The sequence below is a fragment of the Alosa alosa genome, chromosome 6, assembly GCF_017589495.1.
Source record: "Alosa alosa isolate M-15738 ecotype Scorff River chromosome 6, AALO_Geno_1.1, whole genome shotgun sequence".
Taxonomy (NCBI): domain Eukaryota; kingdom Metazoa; phylum Chordata; class Actinopteri; order Clupeiformes; family Clupeidae; genus Alosa; species Alosa alosa.
The window spans coordinates 15253003-15279206 of record NC_063194.1 but is presented as its reverse complement, the minus strand read 5'-3'; the positions used below and the strand labels follow the sequence as shown (position 1 = coordinate 15279206).

The 26204-nt window shown below is 42.5% G+C and overlaps 2 protein-coding genes across 4 annotated transcripts; both read left to right on the top strand.

Annotated features, from left to right (window-relative positions):
• The first annotated feature begins 93 nt into the window (after positions 1-93).
• LOC125296325 (zinc finger CCCH domain-containing protein 7B-like) lies at positions 94-18725 on the top strand. Of its 3 annotated transcripts, XM_048246190.1 has the most exons (22): positions 94-797; positions 930-966; positions 1289-1486; positions 2303-2461; positions 2726-2806; positions 3717-3776; positions 3922-3964; positions 4968-5191; positions 5412-5751; positions 6002-6063; positions 6146-6245; positions 6973-7134; positions 7416-7621; positions 8500-8600; positions 9170-9354; positions 9746-9822; positions 10347-10537; positions 10959-11058; positions 11927-12035; positions 12980-13113; positions 13333-13496; positions 15187-18725. In XM_048246190.1, exons 1-22 carry the CDS (start codon positions 739-741, stop codon positions 15365-15367), a joined length of 2973 nt encoding a protein of 990 aa, XP_048102147.1. In that variant the 5' UTR covers positions 94-738; the 3' UTR covers positions 15368-18725. The 3 variants fall into 3 exon arrangements, with proteins under 3 accessions (XP_048102147.1, XP_048102148.1, XP_048102149.1); XM_048246191.1 differs by lacking the exon at positions 15187-18725 and having other exon boundaries at positions 13247-13338; XM_048246192.1 differs by lacking the exons at positions 94-797; positions 930-966; positions 1289-1486; positions 2303-2461 and having other exon boundaries at positions 2729-2806; positions 3717-3780.
• A 2644-nt stretch (positions 18726-21369) lies between these two features.
• On the top strand, positions 21370-25485 carry tefb (TEF transcription factor, PAR bZIP family member b). Its single transcript, XM_048246217.1, has 5 exons — positions 21370-21731; positions 22455-22964; positions 23473-23690; positions 23899-24110; positions 24619-25485. Exons 1-5 carry the CDS (start codon positions 21605-21607, stop codon positions 24650-24652), a joined length of 1101 nt encoding a protein of 366 aa, XP_048102174.1. The 5' UTR covers positions 21370-21604; the 3' UTR covers positions 24653-25485.
• The last annotated feature ends 719 nt before the right edge of the window (positions 25486-26204 follow it).

The following is a 26204-nucleotide window of genomic DNA, read 5'->3' as shown; positions in this document are numbered from 1 at the left end:
ATAACTGCATACTTAATGGACAGATATAAAAACCAGGTTTATATTTCGAAAATAATAGTATGGTGGCATTCGGTCGATTCGGTGACCCGGAAGTTTGCCAGTCAGAGAGCGAAACAAGGAAGGCGTTTTTTTTAAGCAAGAGAAACCCGAAATGACGACGGCTGTTCCGAGAAGTAGCCTACTTTTTAATTCACAATTGATCTAGACACCTCTTTGACTTGCCAAGTTCCTGTAAAGTTTATGCAACAAGATTTAACTTCTTCCAAGTGGATAGAGCAGCCTGCGGGTGTTCTTTGAAGAAGTCTTGCGAATGCTCAACAACGTGAGCCAATAGCTCCTTATGGTGAAGTTGATACTTGTAACATTACCAACAATATATTTAAAACGGCAGACAGTTCTACTGATGACATTTCTATTAGTTTGGCACAAACTTTGTTTCGCATTAATATTGATAAGCAGAGTCCTCTATGGCAAAGTAACTGTAAAAGGTAGCGTGAGTTTGCTGTCCACTGTGTCAGCTGCAAACATTAAAACATTTTTTTCTGTCGATTTTATTTCTGATTTTTCGTCGATTTGTTTGATCAGTTGGGTTTTTGTCGACGTCACGTCCTCTTTGTGTAGGGCTCGTATTGGAAGTTGAGGTTTAACTTAATTCTGGCCGCTAAACAACTGCGAAACCCACTTACAGCGGTGCAATAATAAGGTTGATGGTAAAACCGCTGGTTCATGTAGGCTACCATGGATTTGGAGCGACAGAAGCGTCGAGAAGATATTCAGAGGGCACTGGCGTTTATACAGTAAGTGCCTAATGGACATGAGACGTCACCTCATTTTCAGGGGAGTTGTGCTCCACATAGTTGCCATAATTCCCGTTGTTTCTCATGTCATCATGATTTATTGCTTTCAACAGTACTGTTTTATTTTCGTAGGTCCTCTTTGCCTTTTCCAGAGCCTGAAAGCTACGAGGTAGAATTTTATGCATACACTTTTTTGCATATAAACAAAGGGAGAGGGATGATTATTGTGGGAGTTAGCCATTTTTTTTTTCACCACATGGAGGTCTTTATCATATATGATGGATTTAAATTGACCTTATTGGCACTTGGGCAATATTGTCATTATGCCACAAGATCACTCATGCCTCCTCATCACATGTAGAGCCTGATCATGTTGATGTAATCTAAATTGGCACTTTCCTCTGAAGACAATCTAACCATCAGAGTTATGTGATTGTTGCATCTTTTCCTTGCTTGCTCTCTTCCTTATGGGACCTCCGCCTGTCTTGTAGGTGTTCCTGACACAGCTAGTGTGCAACCTCCTGGACGAGGGCAATGCCACCTTTCGGGAGGGCAGCTGGAGGAAGGCGCTGAGGCATTACAGTGAGGGCATTAGCGTGGCGAACTATGCCAGGGAGGAGGCCCTCTCCATCCCCACTGCCCTACTGGAGAGCCTGTACTTGAACAGGGCAGCCGCCAACTATAGTGTGGTGAGTCATCATTTGGAAGATATATGGGTTCTGCGAGTCATCATGTGATTGTGACTTGTGTTATCCGTACTGATCTGTTATTAATCAACGGCTCTATTAAATATCTGATTGGTGGTTATAGGCTTATTCATTTTACATTTGTTTTGCTTTTAATTTTATTTGTATCTTCACAATTAATCTCTCCAACATTACTTTGGGTTTTGGCATTTTGACCATTTGAATAAGAAATCCTGACTGGAAATTTGCATTTAATATTCTAATCTACATAAAAATGTATGGATTCAGTGCAGGTATAATGAGTTAATTTAACTCTCAATTCATGCAAGCTATACCGTAATTTCCCAACTATAAGCCAAGGTTTATACATTTATTTTGCCAAATTTCTTCAGCTATGAGGTTAATACACAGGGGCAGTTAATATGGTATTAATATGATTTGTTTTTTTTTTTACTTGCATAAAACACTGTCCTGAAGTTTATAGTGCGGCTAATACACGGGAAATTAATGTAATGTAGTTAACATTTATGGAAACATTTCCACCTGCATGTCTCCATAAACATTACCTTAACACCGGAACCTTACCTTTTGATCCTACAGATGATCAGAACTCCTTTTGTGATTAGGAGAATATTCAGTTTTAGTTGTCATAACACAGTGGATGTAAGCTGTATGCATTCTGTTTTGCCAAATTTTGCAAATGAGCTGAATGGAAACAGCTATTGTGTTTCCTGTCCTTTTTCAGTCATGTATCTCAATCTTTTCTTTCTATCGTTGTCTTTCTTTCTTTCTTTCTTTCTTTCTTTCATTCACAAATAGCACGAGTATGAGCTGGGACTGCAGGACTGCGAGCGTGTGTTGGCTGTCGAGAAGGACAGCCAGAGAGCGCTCTACAGGAAGGCTCTATGCCTGAGAGAGCTCGGCCGTGTGAGGGAGGCATACGACTGCAGCACAGAGTGCCTTCTATCCTCACCCCAGGTCAGTCTCTGGAAAACAGTCGTACAGTTTACTCAGCTGTGCTCTTGTGGAGTCTCTAAGATATCATTTGCTTCACATTGACACTCAACACCTGGAGTGATCTTGGCATGATTATCAAATCTGCCAATGTCACATAGCCATCAGCAGGGATACATGTTGAAGTAGTGGTTATATCCAAACGAGTCTTTTGCTTGATTGTCTGGTCTTTGTCTGGGTCTGGTTTTGTTGAATTTACTGACTGTGCGATGAACAATTCCTCCTCAGGACACACGGGTGAACGAGCTAGCACAGGAGCTTGCCTGCAAACTGGGCCTGAAGACTCGAAAGGCCTACACCAGCTCTCCGGTTAGCTGAAACCCTCTCTTTTAAATATAGCTGCATACAGAATGTGGTTCTATTACCTTAAAATAACAGCTGTAAACTAATTTTGATTCTTCACACTGGCTTACAATCTTGAATGCTTGGTATTGCACTATGTAACGAAATGATGGATGAAAGAAAGAATTCCTGCATTACTTTAATGGCATTTTAAAAATGGCACAGAACAATATAGAGAGTAACCTATGTATAATCAATTTTGTAAATGTGCTTTATGTAGAGTAAACATGCCTTTCTACACATCTATATGAACTATTCATTCTGTTTTATATCTCCATAACCACTGTAGGAAGACATTTTTACCTTAAAGGGTTATGCCATATATATGCTGATCTATATTCAGTCATTTGTTTGTGAGCAAGTTATTCATGAAAATGTACAAGTAGGCAGAAACTGAGATGATGATTTGTGGCTAGCATCTGTGGAATGTATTCTCAAGGTGATTTGGGATGCATGCTGTTTCTGTGTGTATAGCATGGGTCTAGGGAGAAGCCTTGTCCACTATTTACAAGGGTCAGCTCTGAAGACATACCACAGATGTCGGTCGTTAGGGGATACATCCTTGTGGGCATAGTTGATAGTTAAGTAGTGAAGTAATAAGATGATTTACATACCACAATGGAGATGTAAGCTTGTCAAGAGGGGTATAAGAGGGACTGTCTATGCAGTTTATCTTTGGACTGCGCCTGTTAGTAACACAACGTAAGTCCCCGGTGCTGTGAATAAAGCTCTCTGAGACCTCTGACTGACTGCTTCGCTGAACTTTTTTTGAGCGAATCCATAATTTTGTACCTCACCAGACATACTGTAGTTATTTCAATTGAATGTCAAGTTAACCTGTTACTATAACACAAGTAATTCATTGCTGTTTTCATAGGATGATTTGACTCCAACAGAAGGGAGTAATGGACATTCGGCCCCAGCTACTGAAGAAGAGGCAGGTTCTGCTTTTAAGACATCCACAATCCACATAGGCCGCAATGTGGTCATATCTGGCTTAAATGCCATTTACCATTGTCTACACATTTTGAAATGAGCATCAAAGCATTCTGATTGTTGTATCTGTGTTCTTTCTTTTTCAGGGCACATCAAATGGTCTTGATTTCTTGAGTGACATTTCATCAGGTATGTATTATTCTGACAATTCAAGTAGAGCTTTCTTTCAACATGTCCCTCTTCAAAGTTTGATCACAAACATTCCTGGCAGTGCCCTTTACCCATTTCATTGATTGTGCTTTGTGCAGTTAGGCTCTGATACCACATACAAGTGTTTAATCTGCCAAGGCTGGTAGGCTTGGTTTGGTAAACATTCAGTCTACACTTACCCTGGAAAAATATACAAAATAATGTAGTCCCTACTGAAGAGGCAGGTTCACTTTCATATATAAGAGGGAGAAATGTGCAAGTGATAATGAATTACGAATACCATTCACTTTCATCTGTACTGTAAAAAAGGACTTAGTGTTTATATTTGGTGTTGCTTCTTCACTTTCTTTATAAGTATCTCATTGGATAGTCCCCAGCTAAGTTTATTTGGCATATGTAAATAACCTAATGCGATTGCTAATTCCTCTTTGCTCTTCCTTTTTGGGAAAGTTGGCGTAATCATGTGTACAATTTTGTGTACAATGTTAGACGAGTTTGGGTGATGTGGTCAGTGAATATTTGACGTGCCACAAGATGAGATGTAAGCTTTGACCAGTCCTATAAGAAGTGTGCTTTTTCTCTGTATCTTCAGACTGCGTCTGTTAGCAACACAATGAGGGTCTTCGGTGCCGTGAATAAAGCTCTCTGAGATTTCTGACCCGACTACCGACTGGCTGAGACTTTGTCGATCAATTCCTAAATTTTATTCCTTCACTATACCGGTGCACGGCTGAAGCATTCTGTTCGCGGAGCGTAAAAAATTGTTTTAGAAGTTTTTTTCAAATGTGCACGTGCTGCTATCACATCTGGTCTGGTCAGTTCCATTGATTTATAGAGGAAGCTCACATACACTCCACAAACAGGATGCTTTAGTTATGCGCCCGGTGTAGCCCGGCTGTAATAACCAAGCCATTAACTGAAACTATCTCCCAGCTAAACTCTAGCTTTCTTCTCTTGACTTTTCTCCCTCATGCGTCCACAGTCCAGTTGTCCTTGGGCATTCCGATCCCAGTCAGTGAGGAATCCTCCCCTCCACCCATGTGCGCCGCCAAGACCGTCATGTTCTCAGACAGCGCGGCTCTTAGTCCTGAGTGTGTGCCTCTGTCAATTCCCATCTCTGGGGACATGGGGAGCTGTGAGGTGTTGGGGGACGAACTGGACAGCCTCCTGGATGCATGTGTGTCCACAGTGGAGCAGCCCAACCTGGTGAGAAAGATTAATCTCTGCGCTGCGGAATAGAGGAGATCAGTTAAGAAAAGCAAAGTAACTGAAATGGTGTTCAATCAGGCTAGTGAGTTGTCTTGTTCTCTGTTAGCAACTGAAAGCTAAGCCTCACTTCATGCACACTGCAGCAAGAATATTATTTATTTCCAGTATATGACTATTAATACTACATGTTGGCTATTTGCTTCTGTCTGTTTTGCAGCTGACTATACCAAGTCACCTGCCTGTTAAACCTTCCGTGGGTCTGTCGCCTGCCTTTCCCGCCCCCACAACCACCTCACCCCTGCTGCCATCTGACCTCTTCGGTTCGGCCCTCAGCCAGCTAAACTCTCTGGATGCCTTCTCGGGGCTCTGTCCGGCCCAGGCAGCCTCACCCAGAGGCTTGGACGCCCTGGATGCCCTGGATGCCCCAGATTCCATGGATGTCCTAGATGCCCTGGACGCATTCTCTCCCCTGGGGGCTACCTCACATGCTTCCCTGGGGCCAGCGCTGGTGGTGGGCGGAGTGGGGTTGGACTCTCTGTCTGAATTCTCCCTGCCTAGTGAGTGGGTGGAACTGCATGGTTGAGAACTAGAGTTTAGCAGAGTACAGAGAATGGATAACTAGAGGACTATGAGAAGCAATTAGCTGAATTTGTCCAAAAGTGGATTGGATTGGACTTGCGGACTGCACCTTAAACATGTATACCCAAGTTTATATCATGGTCAGCTTTTGTGCTTAAGGAAGTGTCACAAGAGATGTCTCTGTTTTGACAGTTTTATGTCTGACTTCTTTCTCTGTGTACATCCCAGGCAGTAAAGAGCCGCATAGTTTTCTGTCATCATTACGGACACCAAACCCTCCAAACAGATATGTAAGTCTTGTCAATAAGGCTGAAGGCTCTGTTACTTTGGTGATTTTCAGCCTTTAAAAGGCATGTCTTCTTTTGTCTCCAGAATGGTCAGATGATTTCTAAGCTCTACCTGCTTTCACGGAACCCTCTAGAAGCCACACATGAGTTTATTCAGGCCTGCCCTATCTGTTATGTGAAGAACGGTGAGCCTCCCACTACCTTCCCCTATTTTTGTATGATGCATAAAGGGCATTCAGTGTTGTTCGTGTGCTTTTGTTATCTCTGTCTTTTTATCACTGTATTGCTTTAGCTAAGCTTTATTGCTTATCTCTCTATTTACTACACAGTTATTATATAGTGTGCATTGCAAATTTATATTTATATTTATTTATGCAATTTAGATCTCATTTTGTCTATTACATAAACACACACACATATACGTACAGACATACATGTGCACATGTGCAATGCAAGCTATGTGAAATAGCATATGATGGTGTATATCATAGACTGTATGTCTATGGTGTGTATATATAATATAAAACGGATAGTTCGTGTTCGATGCCGTTGTATATTTCCCCGATATAGCACGGCTGAGACCACATTTCGTTCTATATTAATGCGCTTAGAATGCATAACGGTTAAAATTCAAAGTTGCTGAATAACAATTCTGATAAGAATCTACTAGCAGTGGAACTATTCTATGGGGACTTCGCAGAAGAATGGACATTTGTAGATGAAATAGCTTTTAAATTTCATGATTATTTGTTTATTTTGTATCAATTTTTAATGTCCTATATATACTCAGCTTCGTTTCGCTCTCTTTGTGCCTAACAACACCTCTCAGCTGTGCTAAATTCATGATATAGAACGGCCTCTCGGGGCTTTTTGCTTAAATCTCCAATCCTTCCCTCCCTCACCTCTCATCAGGCCCAGGAGTGTTGGACTATCAGTACCATCCGGATCAGGCCCATGACTGTAAGAGGAACACCCTGCTTTGCCGGAGGAAGAATCCAGAAGATCCCACCTGGAAAAGGGTTCGTCCCAGGCCAGCATACAACAACTTCATGGGACCCTTTGTGCTTTGCAAAGGTAACCGCAGACATGCTGTTTTAACACGTCCACTTAGTTTATTAACATTGTTCCTACATTTTCATAAAATTGTTGTATCAGAAAGATACTATTGTCCCTCCTATACTGAAATGTATATGTTGTATCGTGTACTGTTTGAACCGTATATGCATATGTTGTCATGTTGTGCTCTTGTGTTTCTGCACCCACACTAGTTTACTGCTATACTGTAACTGTCCTCCAGGAAATGATGTAAGAATTGCTTCTTTTTGGATTGTTTGTGTGCATGTGTCTGCATACAGAGGTGCAAGAGCGTCAGGAGTGTAAGTACGGGGAGAACTGCACGTTTGCGTACCACCAGGAGGAAATTGACGTGTGGACGCAGGAGCGGATGGGCACCCTGATCAGAGAGCTGCTCTTCGACCCTCTGGGCTCCTCTGGTGGCCAGGCGCTCAGCATCGCCCAGCTGCTGCACATCCACGCCGGCATGTTCATGTTCCTCTGTAAGGTGGGGGGACACACTCACATGAGAAGCATGTAGATATAGCCTTGAAATCTAGACGCACCCTAGCGGCAGCAAATGTAATTTGCAGCCAGGGTAGTCTAGCAACTCTCAGTTGGCTTGTGAGCTGAAAAAATGAAACTTCGATCAGGCCAATTACATCGTGTATAGAGTCGGTGGGCGGGCTTAACATAATGATGGCAGAGTTGCGACGGTTCCTTGTGAATTCCCTGCTACTTGAATGCTTACATGGATACTGCTGCTGGCGAACAGAGCAACACAAGTGAAGGTTTTTTAAGTTGCCAAAATGTTTGGTCAACTAGCCAACTAGCTCTGCTGGTGGGAAAATCGCATGGTACTCATGAGTTGTAGTGCTATCCTTTTGCGTGCAGAGGGAATTTGAAAGACAACTGTTTATCCCGCCCCTCGAGCACTGCAAATGGTGAGTTCCCAGACCCTACTCCTTAATGTGGGTTTGGCTCGTCAGGCTAATGCAGATACACACGCTATGGCTGTGCAGTTAATCGATTAATCGTGATTATGAATTCCAACAATTATGAAAACAACATAATGACAACACAAAGTGTCAGTCAGCTACTACAAATGTTTACAGTATGTTCATTTGTGTGATCGGTACGCACACCCACAGATACACACACGCAGACAGACACACAAAGTGTCACCCAGCTGAAACAAATCCACACTGGTGTTATGGTCCTGGTTTGTGTGTGTGTGTGTGTGTGTGTGTGTGTGTGTACATTCACGTGCATGCTCCCACAATTCAGTTTGTCATGTTTCCCTGCGGGGTGGGTGTGTGTTCTCTTGTCATGCACACATACTCTCATACAAACTAACATAATGTTTGTATGACTCCATTTGTCCAGGAATGTTTTGATAGTAAGCCCCGGATCATTAGTAGACACTGCAAAGAGAACAAGACTGTCTGCTCCAATCTGACCACCCACCATGTGTTTGACCACAACAAGTGAGTCCTCCTAAATGTCTATATCCCAGAATGCTACTCCCTTATTACATGTTAGACTGTCATATAAACACTTACTTACTTCTCTCAGATGTCTCTCTCTCTCTCTCTCTCTCTCTCTCTCTCTCTCTCTCTCGGCCATCTGGTTGACAAGGAAGTGTATGATTTTGAGAGCAGTCTCAACCAACACAATGGAGTCATTTAGGGGGATGGTGGGATGGAGAATCAAAATTGAGTATGCATTTTATAAGTTGGCCAATGACATTAAAGGCTTTCTGACAGTAAGTGGGGTGAAAGGGTTGCTGTGTGAGAGTGGGGAAGATGTGGAGGTTGTTTTTAAAATATGAAACTGCTCTGTGAGCTCTGTATGGTTTTACTTGAGGCTGCAACAGTGTTTTTTATTTTGTAGTGTTTTAACACCTATTGTTGGTTCAATAAAGGTGTGTTAAGCCCCCCCCTCTCTCTTTTCTTTTCCCTCTCTCTCCCTCTCTCTCCCTCTCCCTCTCCCTCCCTTCCTTCCTTCCATGCTTGGTCTCCAACTCTCTATTTCTCTCTCTGTTTCTCGCATACAGATGTTTAGTGCACGTGGAGAAAGCCAATGGCAGGGTGCGTTACACAAAGATCCGCCCGCTGCGGCTCCAGTGCCAGTTTGACGTGTGTCGATATGAGGCGCGTTGTGGCTGCCAGCACGAGGACGGCTGTCCTTTCGCCCACTCCGTCATCGAGCTCAAGTGCTGGGTGCTACAGCACAGCTCTGGTACACAAACGCAAACTACCCGTACCATTTAATGTGCACGCATACACACCATCATTGCCATAGTATGCACTCAAGTCATTTACTTTGGAACATGCACCAGCTCCCATGATGTATTTTCGAGGGACATTTCCATTACAATATGGAGTTCTGCTGCTTGGATGGCATAAAACAACATATGGTTGTCCTTTGACCAGCAGGGGGCGACAAAACCTTTATTTTAGCAAGTCTTCAAAGGCTCCAGAGAATTATAATCATTTGTAGTTGTGTGTACAGGCAGAGTGTGGTGTAAGCTCAGTCAAGCACAAAAGCTTGCTTTCCATCACTACTGATCACTGTAGGAAGGTAGATGTTTGTTTGTTTTGATTGTTTGTTTGTGTGTGTGTTTGTTTAGGCACCACCCAAGAAGAAATCGTGCAGGAGTCCAAGAGACAATGGCACAAACAGGAGCTGATCCTGAAGAGACAGAAGGTTAGATGACTGCTGCGGCAGATGGCTTGTGTTGACAGTCTCTCCAATTCCCATCAATTAAAGCAATCACACCTAGTCACATAGAGTGTCATGATAACACCACAAATACAAGCTGCCACACAGTTGAAACTGTAATTACCATGAAAGGTGACCTGATTCCTGACTATATACTGACATAGCTACAATTGTATTTAGTGAAGTCTTGCATTTGTTTTTTTAGCTGTTTTGCTCAAATTACTAATGTAGAGAAGAGCCATTGTGGAGTTGGAGGGTCGATGTCCCATACACAAGTCCAATGGCAATAAGGACCCAGGTTCGAATCCGGCCTGCGGTCATCTCCTAAGCTTATTCCCCCCATCTCTCTCCCACAATCATTTCCTGTCTGCTCCTCACTGTCCTGTCAACAAAGGCTTGGATAACCCAAAAATATGATTTTAAATTTTTCCTAATGTCAAGTATGCTTTCCTCACCTCACCTCACCTTCCTTTGTCTGTCTTTCCCTTTTGTGATGTGATTGGCTGAAGCCTGCATATGTTCCAGCCAAGCCAGTAGCTCCTGCCAACAGCCCTCCATCAGCAGGAGGAAGTGCTGGCCCGTCCAGAGGGCGGAGCTTGAACATGAAGATGAAGTTTGTGTGCAGTCAGTGCTGGAGGGACGGCGTGGTCAACGAGCCAGACAAGGCGTTCAAGTACTGTCTGGGCAAAGCCCGCCACAGGTGAGCCACGGTGCCTCAGGTCCTCTGCCGTTTCCATTTACTGACAACTGAAAAGTTGTGCGGTCCAAAAAGACTCCTAACCAGGAACTGATCCTACTTCAGTAAGAGTGTGTTTGGCCTCTTGACACTCCCACCCTGCTCCCAATCCTTAGGCAGAACTTGCATGTTTCCAATGCCTCTTAGAAACGACCTGGGAAAAGAGACCGTGAAGGCCATGGCTCATGACCTTGTTCATGTTGCATTCTGTTAATGCTGGAGTATCTGTCTTGTTAAACTTTTATCCTATATATGGGCTCAGAAATGTATTTACACTGTAGCATTGTAATTGTAACATAATTGCCATATGTGTACAAATGCTGACATCTAGGTCACCGTGTTAGACTGTACACAATGACGACTAGTCTTCCATGACCCTTTGCAGCTGGATTAAGGAACATCGGGTGCTGCTGGTGAATGCCTTTGAGAAGTGGGTGATGGTCAGAGCACCACCCTTTTCTAAGCACCACTTTCAGAAGTACGATGTAAGTGCACCCAACCGCTCCATACATAGATCTCTCTGAGCATCATGCTTCAGTCATACGTACAAAACTTTAGCAGGTCCTTACAGATTTGTGTTTTGTCTCGATCTCTACAGTATACCACAGGGTAATGTTGAATGGGGCTTCACAGCACAGGCTAAGATTGGAAATGTGTTTCTAATGTCTATTCCATCATTGCACGATGACAGAAATTGAATTTTTCATTCAAGTTCATTCTTCAATATTATACATTAACTGACTTGAACTGAACGTAAATGTTCATATTAAAGACTTGCTATGTCATGACACCATCCTGAAAATATCAGGTGAACTCACAGTACTCACAGAACTCAGACATTTGATAACATGAAAACCTGTGATGCAAGACTAGCTAACCGTAAAAAAACCCTTTTGTTTGTTGAATTTGTTTGTTTGTGTGTTGAAACAGTTTGTTTCTGTATTCAACAGTGTTGTGAAAAAACATTTTTCATCTCAATCATCCACTTCCATTGTAATGTAGTCTGTGACAACTCCACATGCTCAGTGAGGATTTGGTTCCACATGACAAAGCAATGCTGTAAAAGATAATGATGACAAAGCCCGAAACACTGAATTTCCATCAAAGATGTTTGCAGATGGAATAATTTATGTCTTAGCCTGACCTTCCTGGCTGTTGTTGCCCCCATGATCCCTATGGGGGCCATAACTGAGACAAGCAGAATTTACTTTTTTTGGTCTTTTATGTAAGCGCTAGTCTTTTTTTTTTTTAAAAAATCCTGTCTTTGTCACTTTGTCCTGGCCAGCATGCTGACTCGGTGTCTGTGTTTGTGGACAGGTCTGTGCTTGACGTCTGTGTTCCTTCTCTTCTCAGATCTGTGCCCATGTGCTTAAGCAGAGGAAATGCACTTATCCGGGGAACTGCTCCTTCGCTCACAGCCAGGAGGAGAGGGACGTGTGGACCTACATGAAGAACGAAGGCTGTGAGCTCCCTTTTGGCTTACTGAAATGTTTGCAGTATTATTGCAGTCGTTGTCTAAGGCAACTTGCCTGTACAACTGTGCTCGTGTCTTAACCCTCTTAGAATGCCACAGTGCTGTAAAGTGGATAGTTATCTACACATACCCACTACATAACAATTACTGTAAAATAAAGAAGTAAAACATTTATTTACATCAGTGCATTTTCAGCTGAGGGTGGTTTTGGATTAGCCTGGAAAAATCCAAACTCCTTCATGAAGTGAATAGAGTCTGGTGACTCTTGATTGGGAAACGTTTCCAACACTTGCATCGCGACGGGCACTAAGTTTAAAAACATTGGTCCAGCCTTACCAATCACATTGATCAGAGATTCCTAACATTACTTCCTACTTCGCCTAAACTTTATGAACTGACAATAAACAGCATCAACAGTGAGGAAACAATGAATGTGGGTCTACCTTTGCTGTAAATACATTTCTGCATTTTTCCACATTTTTGACGTTTGCAGGTGTTGCTGCTTCTGTCTAAGGGACTATAGTGGACTATAGTGTTCCAGACTAGATCTCCCTGAAAGAAGATCTAGCTGGGTGGGGCCAGGCTAGAATTGGATAGGCTCAGTTAGCAAAGACAGGCTATGGTTGAGTTCTTTTAATACTATACTAGACTATACTATGATATAGTCTATAATACTATACTATACTATAATACTATACTAGATACAATACAAACATCACCCATTGGAACTAGTGTCAAGGATTTTTGGTTTATTGTCCCCCAGTATGGTAACCAAATACATCTCAGATGGTAACCAGTCATCTCAGAATACTTCCTCCAGAATGTATCTCTGTATAGTCACATTATTTTTTAACTATGAGGTTCAACATATGAGCTCCATATGCTCACATTGTTCCTATTTCTTTCCTGTTTGTGTCGGGTTTAACCTTCAGTGCAGGACATGCAGCAGCTGTATGACATGTGGCTGACCACGTCCAGTCAGAGCCACCATCCAAACAACACCTCCCCGCACCAGCGAACCGATGACAAGCATATCGCAATGCCAACAGATTATGCCGATCTAATGGTAAGCAAGGCAAATTATAAATTATCTTAGAATTACTATAGGGAGATGTCAGTCATTTGCTATGACAGCTAGGTGTTTTCTGTTTGACCTTTTGAGACAATTGTGCAACCTTATCTCTTGTTTTTTTATTCAGAAGTACTACCAAGCAGACGAATTGGCATAAGAAGTGTTGGTCTGGTCATGTTGTGAGATACACCTGTTCTCTCTGCCCCTGGACAGAGTGGCTTCCATTGTTGGCTCTGTGGGAAGCACAGCAACAGCGAGCGGCAGTGGCAGCAGCACATCTCCACAGAGAAGCACAAGGACCGCCTGTTCAAAGAGGACGAGGAGAACCTGGACTGGATGTACCGCTTCCCTGGACTCCACCTCTCCCTCTGCCCCAGGTCAGCACCCACCAGCACTTGCCAGTCAGGGCATCCACAGGGAGTTTTAAACAGGGAAACAGCAGGGAGTGATTAGCTTTGCGCTCTGTATTTCTGTACAACATACAGTAACAGACATGTTAAATCCGTTCAAATTAATGTGTGGGTCATTGTGTCAAGCATCCTTGTCCCACTGTCAACATCATGGAGGTAGAAGTAAGACTTTTGTTATTTTATGCTTGTAATAACTAATAAGATTAATTTCCTTCTGGATAAATAAAGTATCTCTATCTATCTATCTATCTATCTATCTAAAACAAAGGTGAACACAATATGGCATGAAGCTGGACTAAAAGGATTTTTTTCATATACTGCCATGGAAACATAATACACATTGTATCCTTGTTACCAGTGTTCACTGGTTTAGGCACCCAGGCAGGGGTCCTATTCGTGGTTACACACCGTTGTTTCCCTATGAAACTAGTTCACAGAATCACAGAAATAATCCTGATGTAGGTCCAAGACGGGGACTCTCAATGACCCTCCCCTCCACCAAGCTAAAAAACTTGTACGTCTGTTCCAGGCACACCTGATGTCCAAGAAGAAACATAATCTGGTAGTTTAGTGCCTACGTTTACAGTGCTAACTGTCAGTTTGATCTTTACATAGGATCTGATAGAGAGAGTGACGTCACTGGAACTGACACATGCCTAGGCACGCACACAACATTCAGACTCACAGACACACACACCACAGTTCAGGACAGGATGAGCCTGGCAGAGCTCTTACCAGGTAGAATCAGAACAACACAAAAAGACTGAACTTAGTGCAAACACAAAACTCAGAATGGAGACAGGAGGGTTTATGAGTGATTTTCCTGTGTTTTTTTTATTGCTGGTGCCCTGGTCAGTCCAGGGGCCTAATGTAATTCTTATCCTCCAAGTCTACAGTTGTCATTATAGATAGGTTGTTGCATTACTTAGTCGAATTTGCGCATTTTGCATGTCCAAATATAGAAACATAGGCCTACTTTCGAAGTGTTATCATTTTTAATAACCCACGTTTCACAATATACTGTGCAAATAAAGGCCTAGACTCGCGATCAACTAATGTTGTTGTGCTGCATTGCCTCCAAGTGTCGCCAACTGACGATACATATTGGAAATGTGCGTACGCCAGACATGAAGTTTGCGTGGAGGACCGCACATTCTCATGTTCAAGTCAGTCTTCATACATCCGGACGTGAGCGAGAGAAATGGCGTACGCAGCATTTTTGTGCGTACGCAAGCTTTGTACATGAGGCCCCAGATCCTTAAGATGTGATTGGGGTTGAAGGACGAGGTGCTAATTCAAAGTCATGACACGCTGGGTGGATTACTAGCTGCTGTACAGGGTTTCTGGAGATGAAGATGTGCTGGTTGTCAACTGCTGTCAACAGTTGAACTGAGAAGGGTCACAACACAGGCAAACTCCACAACAACTGCATATTCAGAAAACGCCTCCAAATTCTGAAAACACCTTCATCGATTTCACAAAGTGTTGGCCACTGTGGAAATGCCCCTCTTCCACTTAGCTTGTGTTTACCAGTTCCTCTCCAACTACAGTTTGTTTATGTGTGTGTGCATGTGTGTGTGTGTGGGGCGTGACTGTGTGCATGGAGACAGATGAAATGATAAACACAGAGTGACAGAGGACTGTGTGTGTTTGACAGGTTGGGTGGTGCATGTCCAGACGGCCATGCCTGTGATTTTGCCCACAGCGAGGAGGAGCTTGAAGAGTGGCATGAGCGACGGGCCTTCTTGCGGCGGAAGCTGGCCAAGGCCCGGGCCGATATGCTGATTGCCCCCACTGACTTCAACTTCGGGAGGTACAACTTCCTCCTAAGGGACTGAGCCATCCTCCAGGATTCACATTCATTAATTACATATGCACGTTATGCACAAACACACACACACATGTATATGGAGACTGCCATCAAAATAGTTTTTCAGTGAAGTGCAAGTTAATAACTAGTCTACTGTCCTCTGACTTCAAGGATCAAGGATCAATGAAATCTAAATATACACTGCTCACAAAAAGTTAGGGATATCTGGCTTTTGGGTGAAATTGTATGTTTCAGTAACGAAAGTATTGAAACATTGAACTGTTGAACATGCACATTCAAAAGTTTAGAGAAGGTCACATTAAGTTCAGCTGTAACGGTTATAGTGGATTTTAGGTGCATCCTGAAATGTCACCCGAAAGCCGAATATCCCTGACTTTTTGAGTAGTGTAGAATAAAATTGCACCCCCAAGACATTTCTAAAATTAATTCTCCATGAATTAATCAGAATTTCTAATCCAGCTACCAATTAGAAAACAGTGTTTCCCTTCCCTGGCCTCCAATTGTCTGCCCTGCCCCTCCCTGCCCTGCCCCCCCTCCCCACTAAACTTTGAATTGTCCATTAAAGGGGGAACATTTTGCACATTTAAGCTATTAGTGATAAGTTGACTCTGCAGTATTGTTTACCTTTTCAGGCCTATCCCAGAATATGTATCATATTGATATTCTTCAGAATCAGACATAGTTTTAGGTGTGTGTGTGTGTGTGTGTGTGTGTGTGTGTGTGTGTGTGTGTGTGTGTGTGTGTTGCAGATAAAGGTTGATAATCATGATTCAAATGTGTCCAAATCTAGTTCTGAGCATTCAAGACCATGGTCTTGTAAGGTTCAGTTGTGTCATTAGCACTGGCATTTGCGACCAAAGTCAGTGTGCATTTCTCTATCTTTGTATGCAGTGAAAGTGTGCCAGCAAATCATTGCAATACAGACTTTATACTGACTATAATGCTATTGAAAGGATACATTGCAGTACATTGAATATTAAGTGATTTGTAATTGCACAAAGAAAGTGTTGTATTGTCCCGACAGCTTGAAGGAGTTGAACCACAGAGAAAGCATTCAAACAAAATGTGTATTTTTGGAAAACATAGTGATTGTAACTGTAGGGTTTTGCAAACCAGACGGACATAAATAGAACTGAGTCAGCAGCAGAATTATACAGTTCAATGCTGTGAACAAGGAGTGGTTGTGTTAACCAGCAGGAGAATGTAGTGGCTTTGTGGTGGCACAGTCCCATGCTTGGGTTTTAAGCATTCCTGACATTGTTGCTACAGTCAATGAATGGTGGTGGTATTGACCCAGTAAGAGAAATAAAGTCATAACAGTTAGGTTTGCAGAGAAAATAATTAAGGCAGCACAACTAAAGGGAAAACCACACATAGATCATTGTTTTCTGTTATAATTCACTGGTACTTTGTGTTGGATAAAAATTTGGACAAAAAATGTACATTCAAGAGAGACATTCTGTATGTATTTTAATCTGCCTACTTCAGTCATTTTCACAGGCGTATTATAATTATTCCGCCTGCTTTTACAAAAGAGCTGCTAGTCCTATGGGGGTCGACTAAACCACTTCTTTATAAAAGCACAAGTCTGGAGGCAGCTTGCTGAAATTACGTTGCACTCTGAATCAACACTGTGACATCCACCTCCTCTTTCATAAATGGTTGGATTAGATCAGGCATTTTGAAATCGGTTAACTCTGGGTCCCATGCAAATTCAAGCCACATTCTCTCACAGTTTGCTCCAAACCTAGTATTTAATAAATATGTCACATCCGAGAATAATGCATTGTTGAATGAAAGAAGGGAGCATGAAAAACACCTCAAGGAGATCAAGAATAGTGAAAACTACAAGTCATGTGTCCATGTGTTTGTCACAAGTGATCAAAAATGTAAGAAGAAGTAAAACTGTAAAAGTAAAGATGAAGATAGTGTGAATGTGAATACACTACTTCTATGTTTTTAAACAGAAGTACCAGAAAGATGGTAAAAATGGATTTATCTTGAACAACCGCATAATATGTTTGTTTACAATGTCTGTATCTAGACAGTCTCACTGAAATGTTACGCTTGTGAACATACAATCAGAAGATATACTCTCTTTGTATTGTAAGATAATGTAACATCTATATTAGGTTGTAGAATGTAGAGAATAGTTATGTGAACAATTTAGAATTTAGAACAATCTTTGTTGCCAGTATAATCTGCACCATTTATATGTTGTGGTATTTGGTTCCTTGGCTTAATGAGGGACCTATCCTCATATGTCTCTGTGCCTTAAAGTTGTTACACCTTTATACTGTTGGTAGTTAAAAACTGTTAGTGGTTATATTGTTCAGTGCCACAACCCAGTCACAACCAGTCATTCCTGACCTGATCAGTAGAGAAGTAGAGATTTTCCTTTTGTGTGCCAAAGTATCCGCATTCAAGGCACTACTGAAGGCCTAGATGTATTAGAAATACTGGACTTAACACAAATGTCTGCAGAAAGCATCAATGATCGGTTATTTCTTATTTCACTTGCCAGTATTTTTTTTTTACTTCTCTCTATTATGAAGAAAAGGGTGTTTCTTTTGGTTGATGCAGCATTCCATCTTCAAGTTAAGAGCAGTAGCGAAGCATGTGAAATATACTCCAGATTCAGGTCTGAACAACAAGCATCTCTAACTACTGTTTCACACTTCTAATGTAAATTACCATTAGGCTTCTAAAACAAACAGGACTGGCAACTTTTGTTGTTCTGTATGATAATTAAGTTCATCTCTCCCCCTTGCCTGGGATGGTTCTCAGTGGCCTACCCCCATGTCCATTCTACATTTGGTTGGTATCCTTTACACCAGTTTCCTTCCTGGCCTCAGGTATCTGGGTGAGGCCAGAGCACGGACCTTTTACATGTTTTTACATTATGAGCTCACCATTACCATGCATCTCATGTTCTTAGTCTTAGAGTATTCAGCCATTTCTTACACTCTCATTGTGTTGGCACGTTGAAACAATTTTAGCAGATTGTGTTCTTTTTGATCATTTTGTAAACCCCCCAAAAAACTGAACTCCAGGGCATAACTAAGTTGAGCTTTTACACTGTTATGAAACAGAGAGCTTCACAATGGTCTTTAAACAAATAATAACTGCTTTACTGTTTTTACAAGATTGTATTGTTATTTCTCTTGGGAAAAGAAAGGCTTGTGATTGCTATACTATCTCATTTATGTTCTATGAATTTCATAGTGTGAAAATGGGTCTCACTGTGTACATATGGATTGAATGTGAAAAGACCCAGACACAGAGAACTGTTTTTAGGTCTTGAGGATTTTGACATTATCATGTGAGCAATGGACCAAAGCATGCCAATAAAGATCTTAAGGGATCCTTTGTGTTCAGATGTTTTTGTTAAGTAGTCTTCCCAAACAAACAGATTTTTAATTGCAGGAGCCCCAAATATATGTCAGAAAATGCTTTGGAAATTAACTAAATATGACATTGCATTTGTTTATGCTTATGTTTATGTCTGTGTTGACACTTTTGTCCAAAGCAACTTACTGTATATTTGAACCAAAGACCAAACAAAACATGCCAGAGATGTTAGGTAGCTCACTCCTCCCTTCAGTGCTCACCAAGGAACTCCACACAGTGTTTTGTTGTCATTTAAAGGGGAAGGCTGGCCCCCACTTTGTTTCCCATTCATGGAGCCAGGGTTATGTAAGAAGACCAGGTTTTTTGACACTGTACACTGAATTTGACAAAAACGGTTAAATTAGAAATCGCTTAGAATCGCTCACCTTACCTTTAGCCCAGTATTTGTTGGCCCCAGTTTGTTGGATAAAGGGAACAGATTTCAGAACTGGAGAATCAGGTGTTCAAGGCTTACCTTGAACAATATTTTGTCAGGTAGACATCATGTCTTTCACATTTAGGCAACTATAAAACTACCATGCAATTAAAATGCCCTGTGTGTATGTGTAGGCGCTGCATGGATTCTAAGCAGAAACAACAGATACGAAGCAAGCCCAAAAGAAGCAACCGCACAAAAAACACGACCCCAAATGTGACTTCACAAAAACAAGCCCAAAGTAATTTATAATAAGCGGACTATGGCAACACTGATCACACATAGGCTTATCAATGTCACAACATTCATACCACGTTTACACATAGGGAAAACACACATATTTTCATGCGGTTTGGCCTTTCATTCACACGAAAATGGAGGTTTATCACTGAAAATTATTATTTCTGAAAACTCCGGCCAAAGGGGAGATTTGGGAAAACTCCGGTTTCACAATAGCACAATTGTAAACAGTGGTAAACAGCATTTTTGCATTGTGAGGTGATGTTCCTCTCGTTTGTTTGAAATCTCTGATTGGCCACCTGTTTGCTCAACGTGTTTGTGACACCACTCTTCCCCAGCTGTTTTTAGCATTGGTGTGAACAGAAGTATTTTTTAAAATGAAGGAGGGGTATCCATTTTTCAGAATACCCTGATACGTATAAACGTGGCCTCAAGTGTTCAGTTTAACATCAAACTTCCCTGGATATTTGTCTTTCAAGAGTTTCTCCACTTGTCTTTCCTAACACATCTGAACTCTGTTACAATGCTTCTCACCTGTCAGCCCGAACAATGAACACCTGTATGTTGTGGTTGCCCTGAGCTCTATGGAATTTTCTTCAGGGACATTCACCATTCACAGATATTTTCTACATTTTCTACATCCAGTCTTAATATTGCTTTGGCATCATGCTTAGGCAGGGACCTCATATCCACTTCAATTCAATTCACAATTTCAAAGGCACAGTTGCTCACATGGTAAGTGACTTATTTGGCAATACTGACTTGGTGATTCAAGACCCATCTGTGGGTCAGGTGTGTCCCACCTGTATCTCACTGTAGTTGCCACAGTGGGTTATAGGCACACATACTGTAAATCACAAGTTCCTCAAAAAGTATCAAGGGATCAACTGCTTGGACCCCGATCATCGCTGCTCTGCAGCTATATTTAAATGAGCTTAAGTTCGTGCATAATGGCCTTATGTTGTGCGTAGAGAGCATGTTGCTGCATAGAGCCATAACACTACCTTTTGCACTTTAGTGCAGCTGGAAGAATTACTGACATAATTGAACATTTGTTCAATTTCCAAGCTCAGGCACCTTAGAAATGACTTTATCTGTAAAGGCTATGTCCGAATGTGTGGAATTTTAATATTAATATCAGGCTCTCGTGGCCCTTTCAAAGGGTCTTCAAAGAACATGCTTACTTTACGTGTTACAAAGAATCCGTCCGGGATCCTCTCCTTATTATAGTTTTTATTTTTACGTGACTACAAGACTGTTTTGTAACCAAAACCAAAGCCATCAAGACAACTTCCAAGTCGGAACACAAAAGTAGGCTATATGCGCGCGCTCTCGCCTGTTCTCGCGCAATTCGCACTCCAGTCGCCTATGCTTGCACACGGGCCAGCCCTGCACATGCGGTACCCCCGCCCCTCGCCAAATGAGTGTTCACAGAGGGAGAACGGCACGTGTATCGACATGAGTGTTCCGCGGAAGTGGAAAAACACAGGCCCGTATGACTGTTTTGTTTGGAAATGTAAAACCATCGGTTTCTAAATAATAATAATAAAAAAATATATAAAACATGACATCGTGTAGCCTAGGTCAGTATATGAATATGCGTTGTATTATTTTGTATCTATGTTTTATTGAGTGTATATTAAGCTATGTTATATATGTGTTTATTATTAAGTTTAGGAGACAAGTTGGTCAGGTTCTCAACCAGCATCACCTTTTACTCATCGTGAGTAATTTTTGGTTAGGTTTGTCATATGAACATCATTGGAGACACAGTGTTCTTTTCTACGATCACAATGTTCTTTTCTACGATCACGTTTCACATTGCTACGAGAGGGATTGGATCCCTGCCGACCAATAGAGTATCCGCTTTCCGTATAGAGTTGTCCTTGAGTACGAGTAGGCTACACACAGCGTCCTGCAGATGTTGCCTTATTCATATTCATGACAGCCAGTAGAGTGACCTATCAGCGACGGGAAATTTCCACCCAAGGCGTGTACTTCATGAATATCTAAACAGAAAGCGCAGAAGGGTAGATTGGTTCGGTTCACAATTGTTTTGGCGAAACTAATTTTTGAAGAGGTCTCACAGCGGTAGGACTATCACAACAATCGACGAACTTCAAGGAAACGTCCAACTTCTATAGCAATTATTTGCGCGGAACCGGCCCTTAAGCAATTATGCCTGGAGAAGCGACAATTACATTAACCCTTGCGCCAAACTCGGGACAAGCTAAGCCGTTCCCTTTTGTTTTGAAGAAAGTCATGGATATTCCTCCACCCAATATCCTTGACGAGGGCGATGATGGTAAGCTTTCTGCTTTTCTGTAATGAATGGATGAACGGACCTAGTCTACCTTACATAGCTAACTGAATTGTACGTAGATGAAAAGGGGTTAACAATAGGCTATGTCGGCTACTCCGCATGCAGACTAGAAAATGATAGAATTGTCAAGCTGTTTCTAGTCGGCGCTAGAACATGTTGGCCCATGCAAATGTCAACATGCATCGGACTCTCTTCTTCTGTCGTTTGTACACATTTATGCATACTATATTCTGTTTTATTATCTAGACTCTTTAGCCTACATTCGTAGTGAATGTCATTCATCTGTCAGCGTTGTGCCGTGTGGCACTTGGAACAGTGCGTACCGAGACTGAGAAAAAGAACACATAGTTCTAACCGCTTTCCTGTCCCAGTGTTCATAACCGACTGGTGTCTATATATAAATCCGGTGTCCCAGATTCGAGACATGTAAGATCATATTATGATTTTTTAAGCGAGATCATACGTTCAGCTCCGATGATTCATTTAGACATGGTATTTTTTAAGCAAACTTCTACCTCCACGTTTGTTTTGGAATTGTGCGGTCATTACATTCAGTTCTGCTTATCTATGATATGACAATCAACTTTGAAATATAATTTGAGTTCACATTCTAAACTTTCTCTCCCCCTGTCCCTTGTAATACATGTGCACGCCCATCGTTCACATCATCGCCTGTTTCTTGGTGCGGGTTCTTCAAACCCTCAGAGATCAAGAAAGAGAAGCTATGCCTGGTCGAGCGCACCGAGTCAGGAAGTGATGCGGCCAACGGTGCTGGCAGCACGGCCAGCGGCGGAGGGGCAGGGGGCGTTTCAGCCTCCCTGACCCCCGCTATCTGGGAGAAAACCATCCCGTATGACGGCGAGAACTTCCATCTGGAGTACATGGACCTGGACGAGTTTCTTCTGGAGAACGGCATCCCCATTTCCCTCGAGGAGGAGCTACAACGCAGCCTGGGACAGGAGCAGGGCAGCGAAGGGAGCAGTGGCGCTGACGAGGCCAAGTCATCTTTCTCCTCTAAGACGCCGGCCACTTCGAAGGCTGCTCAGCCAGAAGCCACAGACCCACCACAGGCAACAGCTGAGGAGGAGAAGAAGAAGAAAAAGGAGGAACAGCAGGACAGGGAGGATGAGGAGCAAGAGGAAGATGAGGAGGAAGAGGATGACACTGAATCTCTGACAGATGCCATCGAATTAGAAGCTGCACAAGTTGAAGCAGGTAAATAATCAGACACACACACACACACACACATACACAGACCACCTGCAGCTGAGAGTATATCCATTCACCACCTGTCTTCCCACACACACGTATGTATACTGGAGGCCAATCATGCAAATGCACAGGCATGTACTGTATCTCAGTTATGGCACTTTCCCTACAGTGAGGCTCACACACCTTACCCTTATAGACTTGTAAGGGAAGTACTAGCTGTTGCTTATGCCAGCATATACTAGTATAGTGTGCTCTTGACATGCTGTGCTTTCATGACATGTGTTCTTTTGTCAAGTACCTCTTATACGATCAGCTGATCCAGAAATAAAGCCTGCTTACCCAGCTGATGATTTGTATACATTTATGTGTAGTTATTGCTCACTCCATTAGTTATCTTAATCCAAACCATAATCCCCTACTTTAGCCCTACTGTAGCATCAACGGTGTCAACTGTGGTGGTATCACAAAGTTTCTGTTGAAAAGAAAAACATAATGTCACCCATTTCATAAGGTAAATCTACTAAGGAAAGAGTCACCCCAACACCCCTTGACCCAGAGGAGATTGAGGTGGATGTGAACTTCCAGCCAGACCCCACTGATCTGGTCCTGTCGAGTGTGCCGGGGGGTGAGCTCTTTAACCCTCGCAAGCATCGCTTCTCAGAGGACGAGCTAAAGCCCCAACCCATGATAAAGAAGGCCAAGAAGGTGTATGTTCCTGATGAGCGAAAGGTAGGTTGCACAGAGCTGTGATGATTGATGGAAAAAGTTTGCACACAGGTTTACTCAGACCTCAGACCTTTTCTCAACATCATTTGTATTTACCTGCTGCTGCACTTTGGATGTGCACATTAATTTTGAGGTTGTACAAAATTGCCTTACCTGGCGTTGTGGGATGGGACATGCTTTACCTAACCCACTGCCTGTGTCTTATCTGCAGGATGACAAGTACTGGTGCAGGAGGAAGAAGAACAATGTGGCAGCGAAGCGCTCCCGCGATGCACGCCGGCTGAAAGAGAACCAGATTGCCGTGCGGGCGTCTTTCCTGGAGCGGGAGAACGCGGCACTGCGGCTGGAGGTGGCCGAACTGCGCAAGGACTATGGCCGGTGCAAGAACGTCATCGCCCGCTACGAGGCCAAATACGGTCCACTGTAAGGGACAGTTTTAAGCCTCTTGATCCCCAAAAGCTGCAGCAGCAGCAATGACAACAGTATATTGAAACCAAACAAGACAACACAAACAAATCCACCACCTGAAAACAGTGTCCCTGCAGGATGTTGTGGCAAATACCTAAGGTTTTAAGTGACTCTGTCAGGCACTAGGAGGTGGCAAGGTGGGTCGGGCCTGGTTTTGAGTAGCAGTTGTATAACAAGGCACCCACTGTCATAAGTAAGGGGTAAGGAGCCCATCAGATAAGCCAAGTTGCAGGGACATAAAGAAGGCACCTGAATCCACCCCCTCTGAATTAGCCATGCTGAAAGCAAGAGAGAAAAGGGCCAACGCAATGGCTTAATACAGCACACAGTCAAAGCATGAAGTCCCTGTGAATGACTGAATGATGTGTCTTCCCTCACCTGCCTTCCCCATTCCCAATCCCCCCTAATTATTCCCAAACCTTGCCAGTCCAAATAACTGACTGTCTCTCTCCTCTGTTTGAAGCACTGTGTTGGAGAATCAGGACAAGGACATGTGAAGCAATGATTTATTGATTTATTCATGACGGGAGAGGGTGAACCAGATGAATAAATGAATAAATGGTGTGGATGACAACTAAAGCAGATGGACGTCTTGGTAGGAATCTCGTACAGAAGAGGACAAAATGGTGTGAGGGGACTGGGTGTCTATAAAATGTGTGTGTTCCTCAGCACCTCAGTAGATGTGTGTGACGGTCCGTGGTAATGGTGACTGTGGCCCTCAGAGTTCTTTCTTCCTAAATCACCAATGGGCTGTGTGTGTGTCTGCAGGAGAGGTTTTTGTACTGTCCTTCCCTTGTTCACACAAATGCTTTGTGTTTGCCCTTTCCCACTGTTTTGCGCTCTCAATTGTGTGTGTGTGTGCTTGATGTGAGGGTGAGGACATTGGAGAGGGATAACTCGACTGAAGCAGTTGCTTTCTCAATAGTAATATTTACATGGGTCTTGCATGCCCATCTGTAAAATACAGTTTGAGACGTGTAAGGAGATCCTTGTAAGAACTAGCCCTGTCTACTGTGTTCCTGCGATGGCATCAGAAAGGCTAAGATGACCTTTTTTTGGCAAGGACATTGTTGGAGGCAGATTGCTTTACAGATTACAAACATGTCTGTGGTCTGGCATATCAGGTAGATATAAAAGGGAACAATTATCTGTTATCTAAGCTGTAAATAGGCCTGTTTTTTGTTTCAGTGTGATGAACTAGTAATATCAGCCAATGCCTGAGAATTTGTACCTTACTGATGTAAAAATCTGTTGATTTAGTAATAATGTGCATCTCTTATTTGATGCATCTATTGATTTTGATGTGCACAAATAAATTCTACGACAATAATTTCTTTCTGTAGTGAAAGAAGTACACAAAAACAAAATCAGTAACTGTGCAGGGATTCTATGATTTTTTAAAAAGCGCAACATGGTGATGACATTGCCAAGAAATGTACACAACTGATTTGAATATTATGATTTTTGTACTCTTCCGACCAGTCCACAGTCATGTTTACCTCATACAAATTATTTTTGCCTGTTCTGGACTTTAGGGGAGTAGTGTGTCTTCCTAAAATGAATGTGATCACAAGAAGGCTTTTTTTCAGAAGGCCTTGGTGGCTTGGCCAAGGACTGTGATCACTGATAGGCTAGGTGTCTTTATTACAGACTATCATACAATATGGACATTAATCATGGCACTCACTGCACAGTTCTGGGGATCTAAACAGATCTCCACATGGATCATTGAACAGTTCTGGGGATCTAAACAGATCTCCACATGGATCATTGAACAGACCTGTGGGGTATACTACGAATCTCGATTAGTGGGTTAGCGAGGTATGTTGCGCTCAAAGCCAGGGTGTGCTGTGACACGAAAGTGGATCTGTTTTAGTGTCGCTATATCACCATGGTATCTTATGCTGTCAACCAAACCTGGTCGGGAGGAGGTTATGTGCTAAGTTATAGCTCATATCGTGTAATCTACCGCCCGCTGACCAATCGATTGTCTTAAAAATGAAGTTTTTCTCACGTGTAGGATTCTGTCATATATCTTACAGGTGGAGC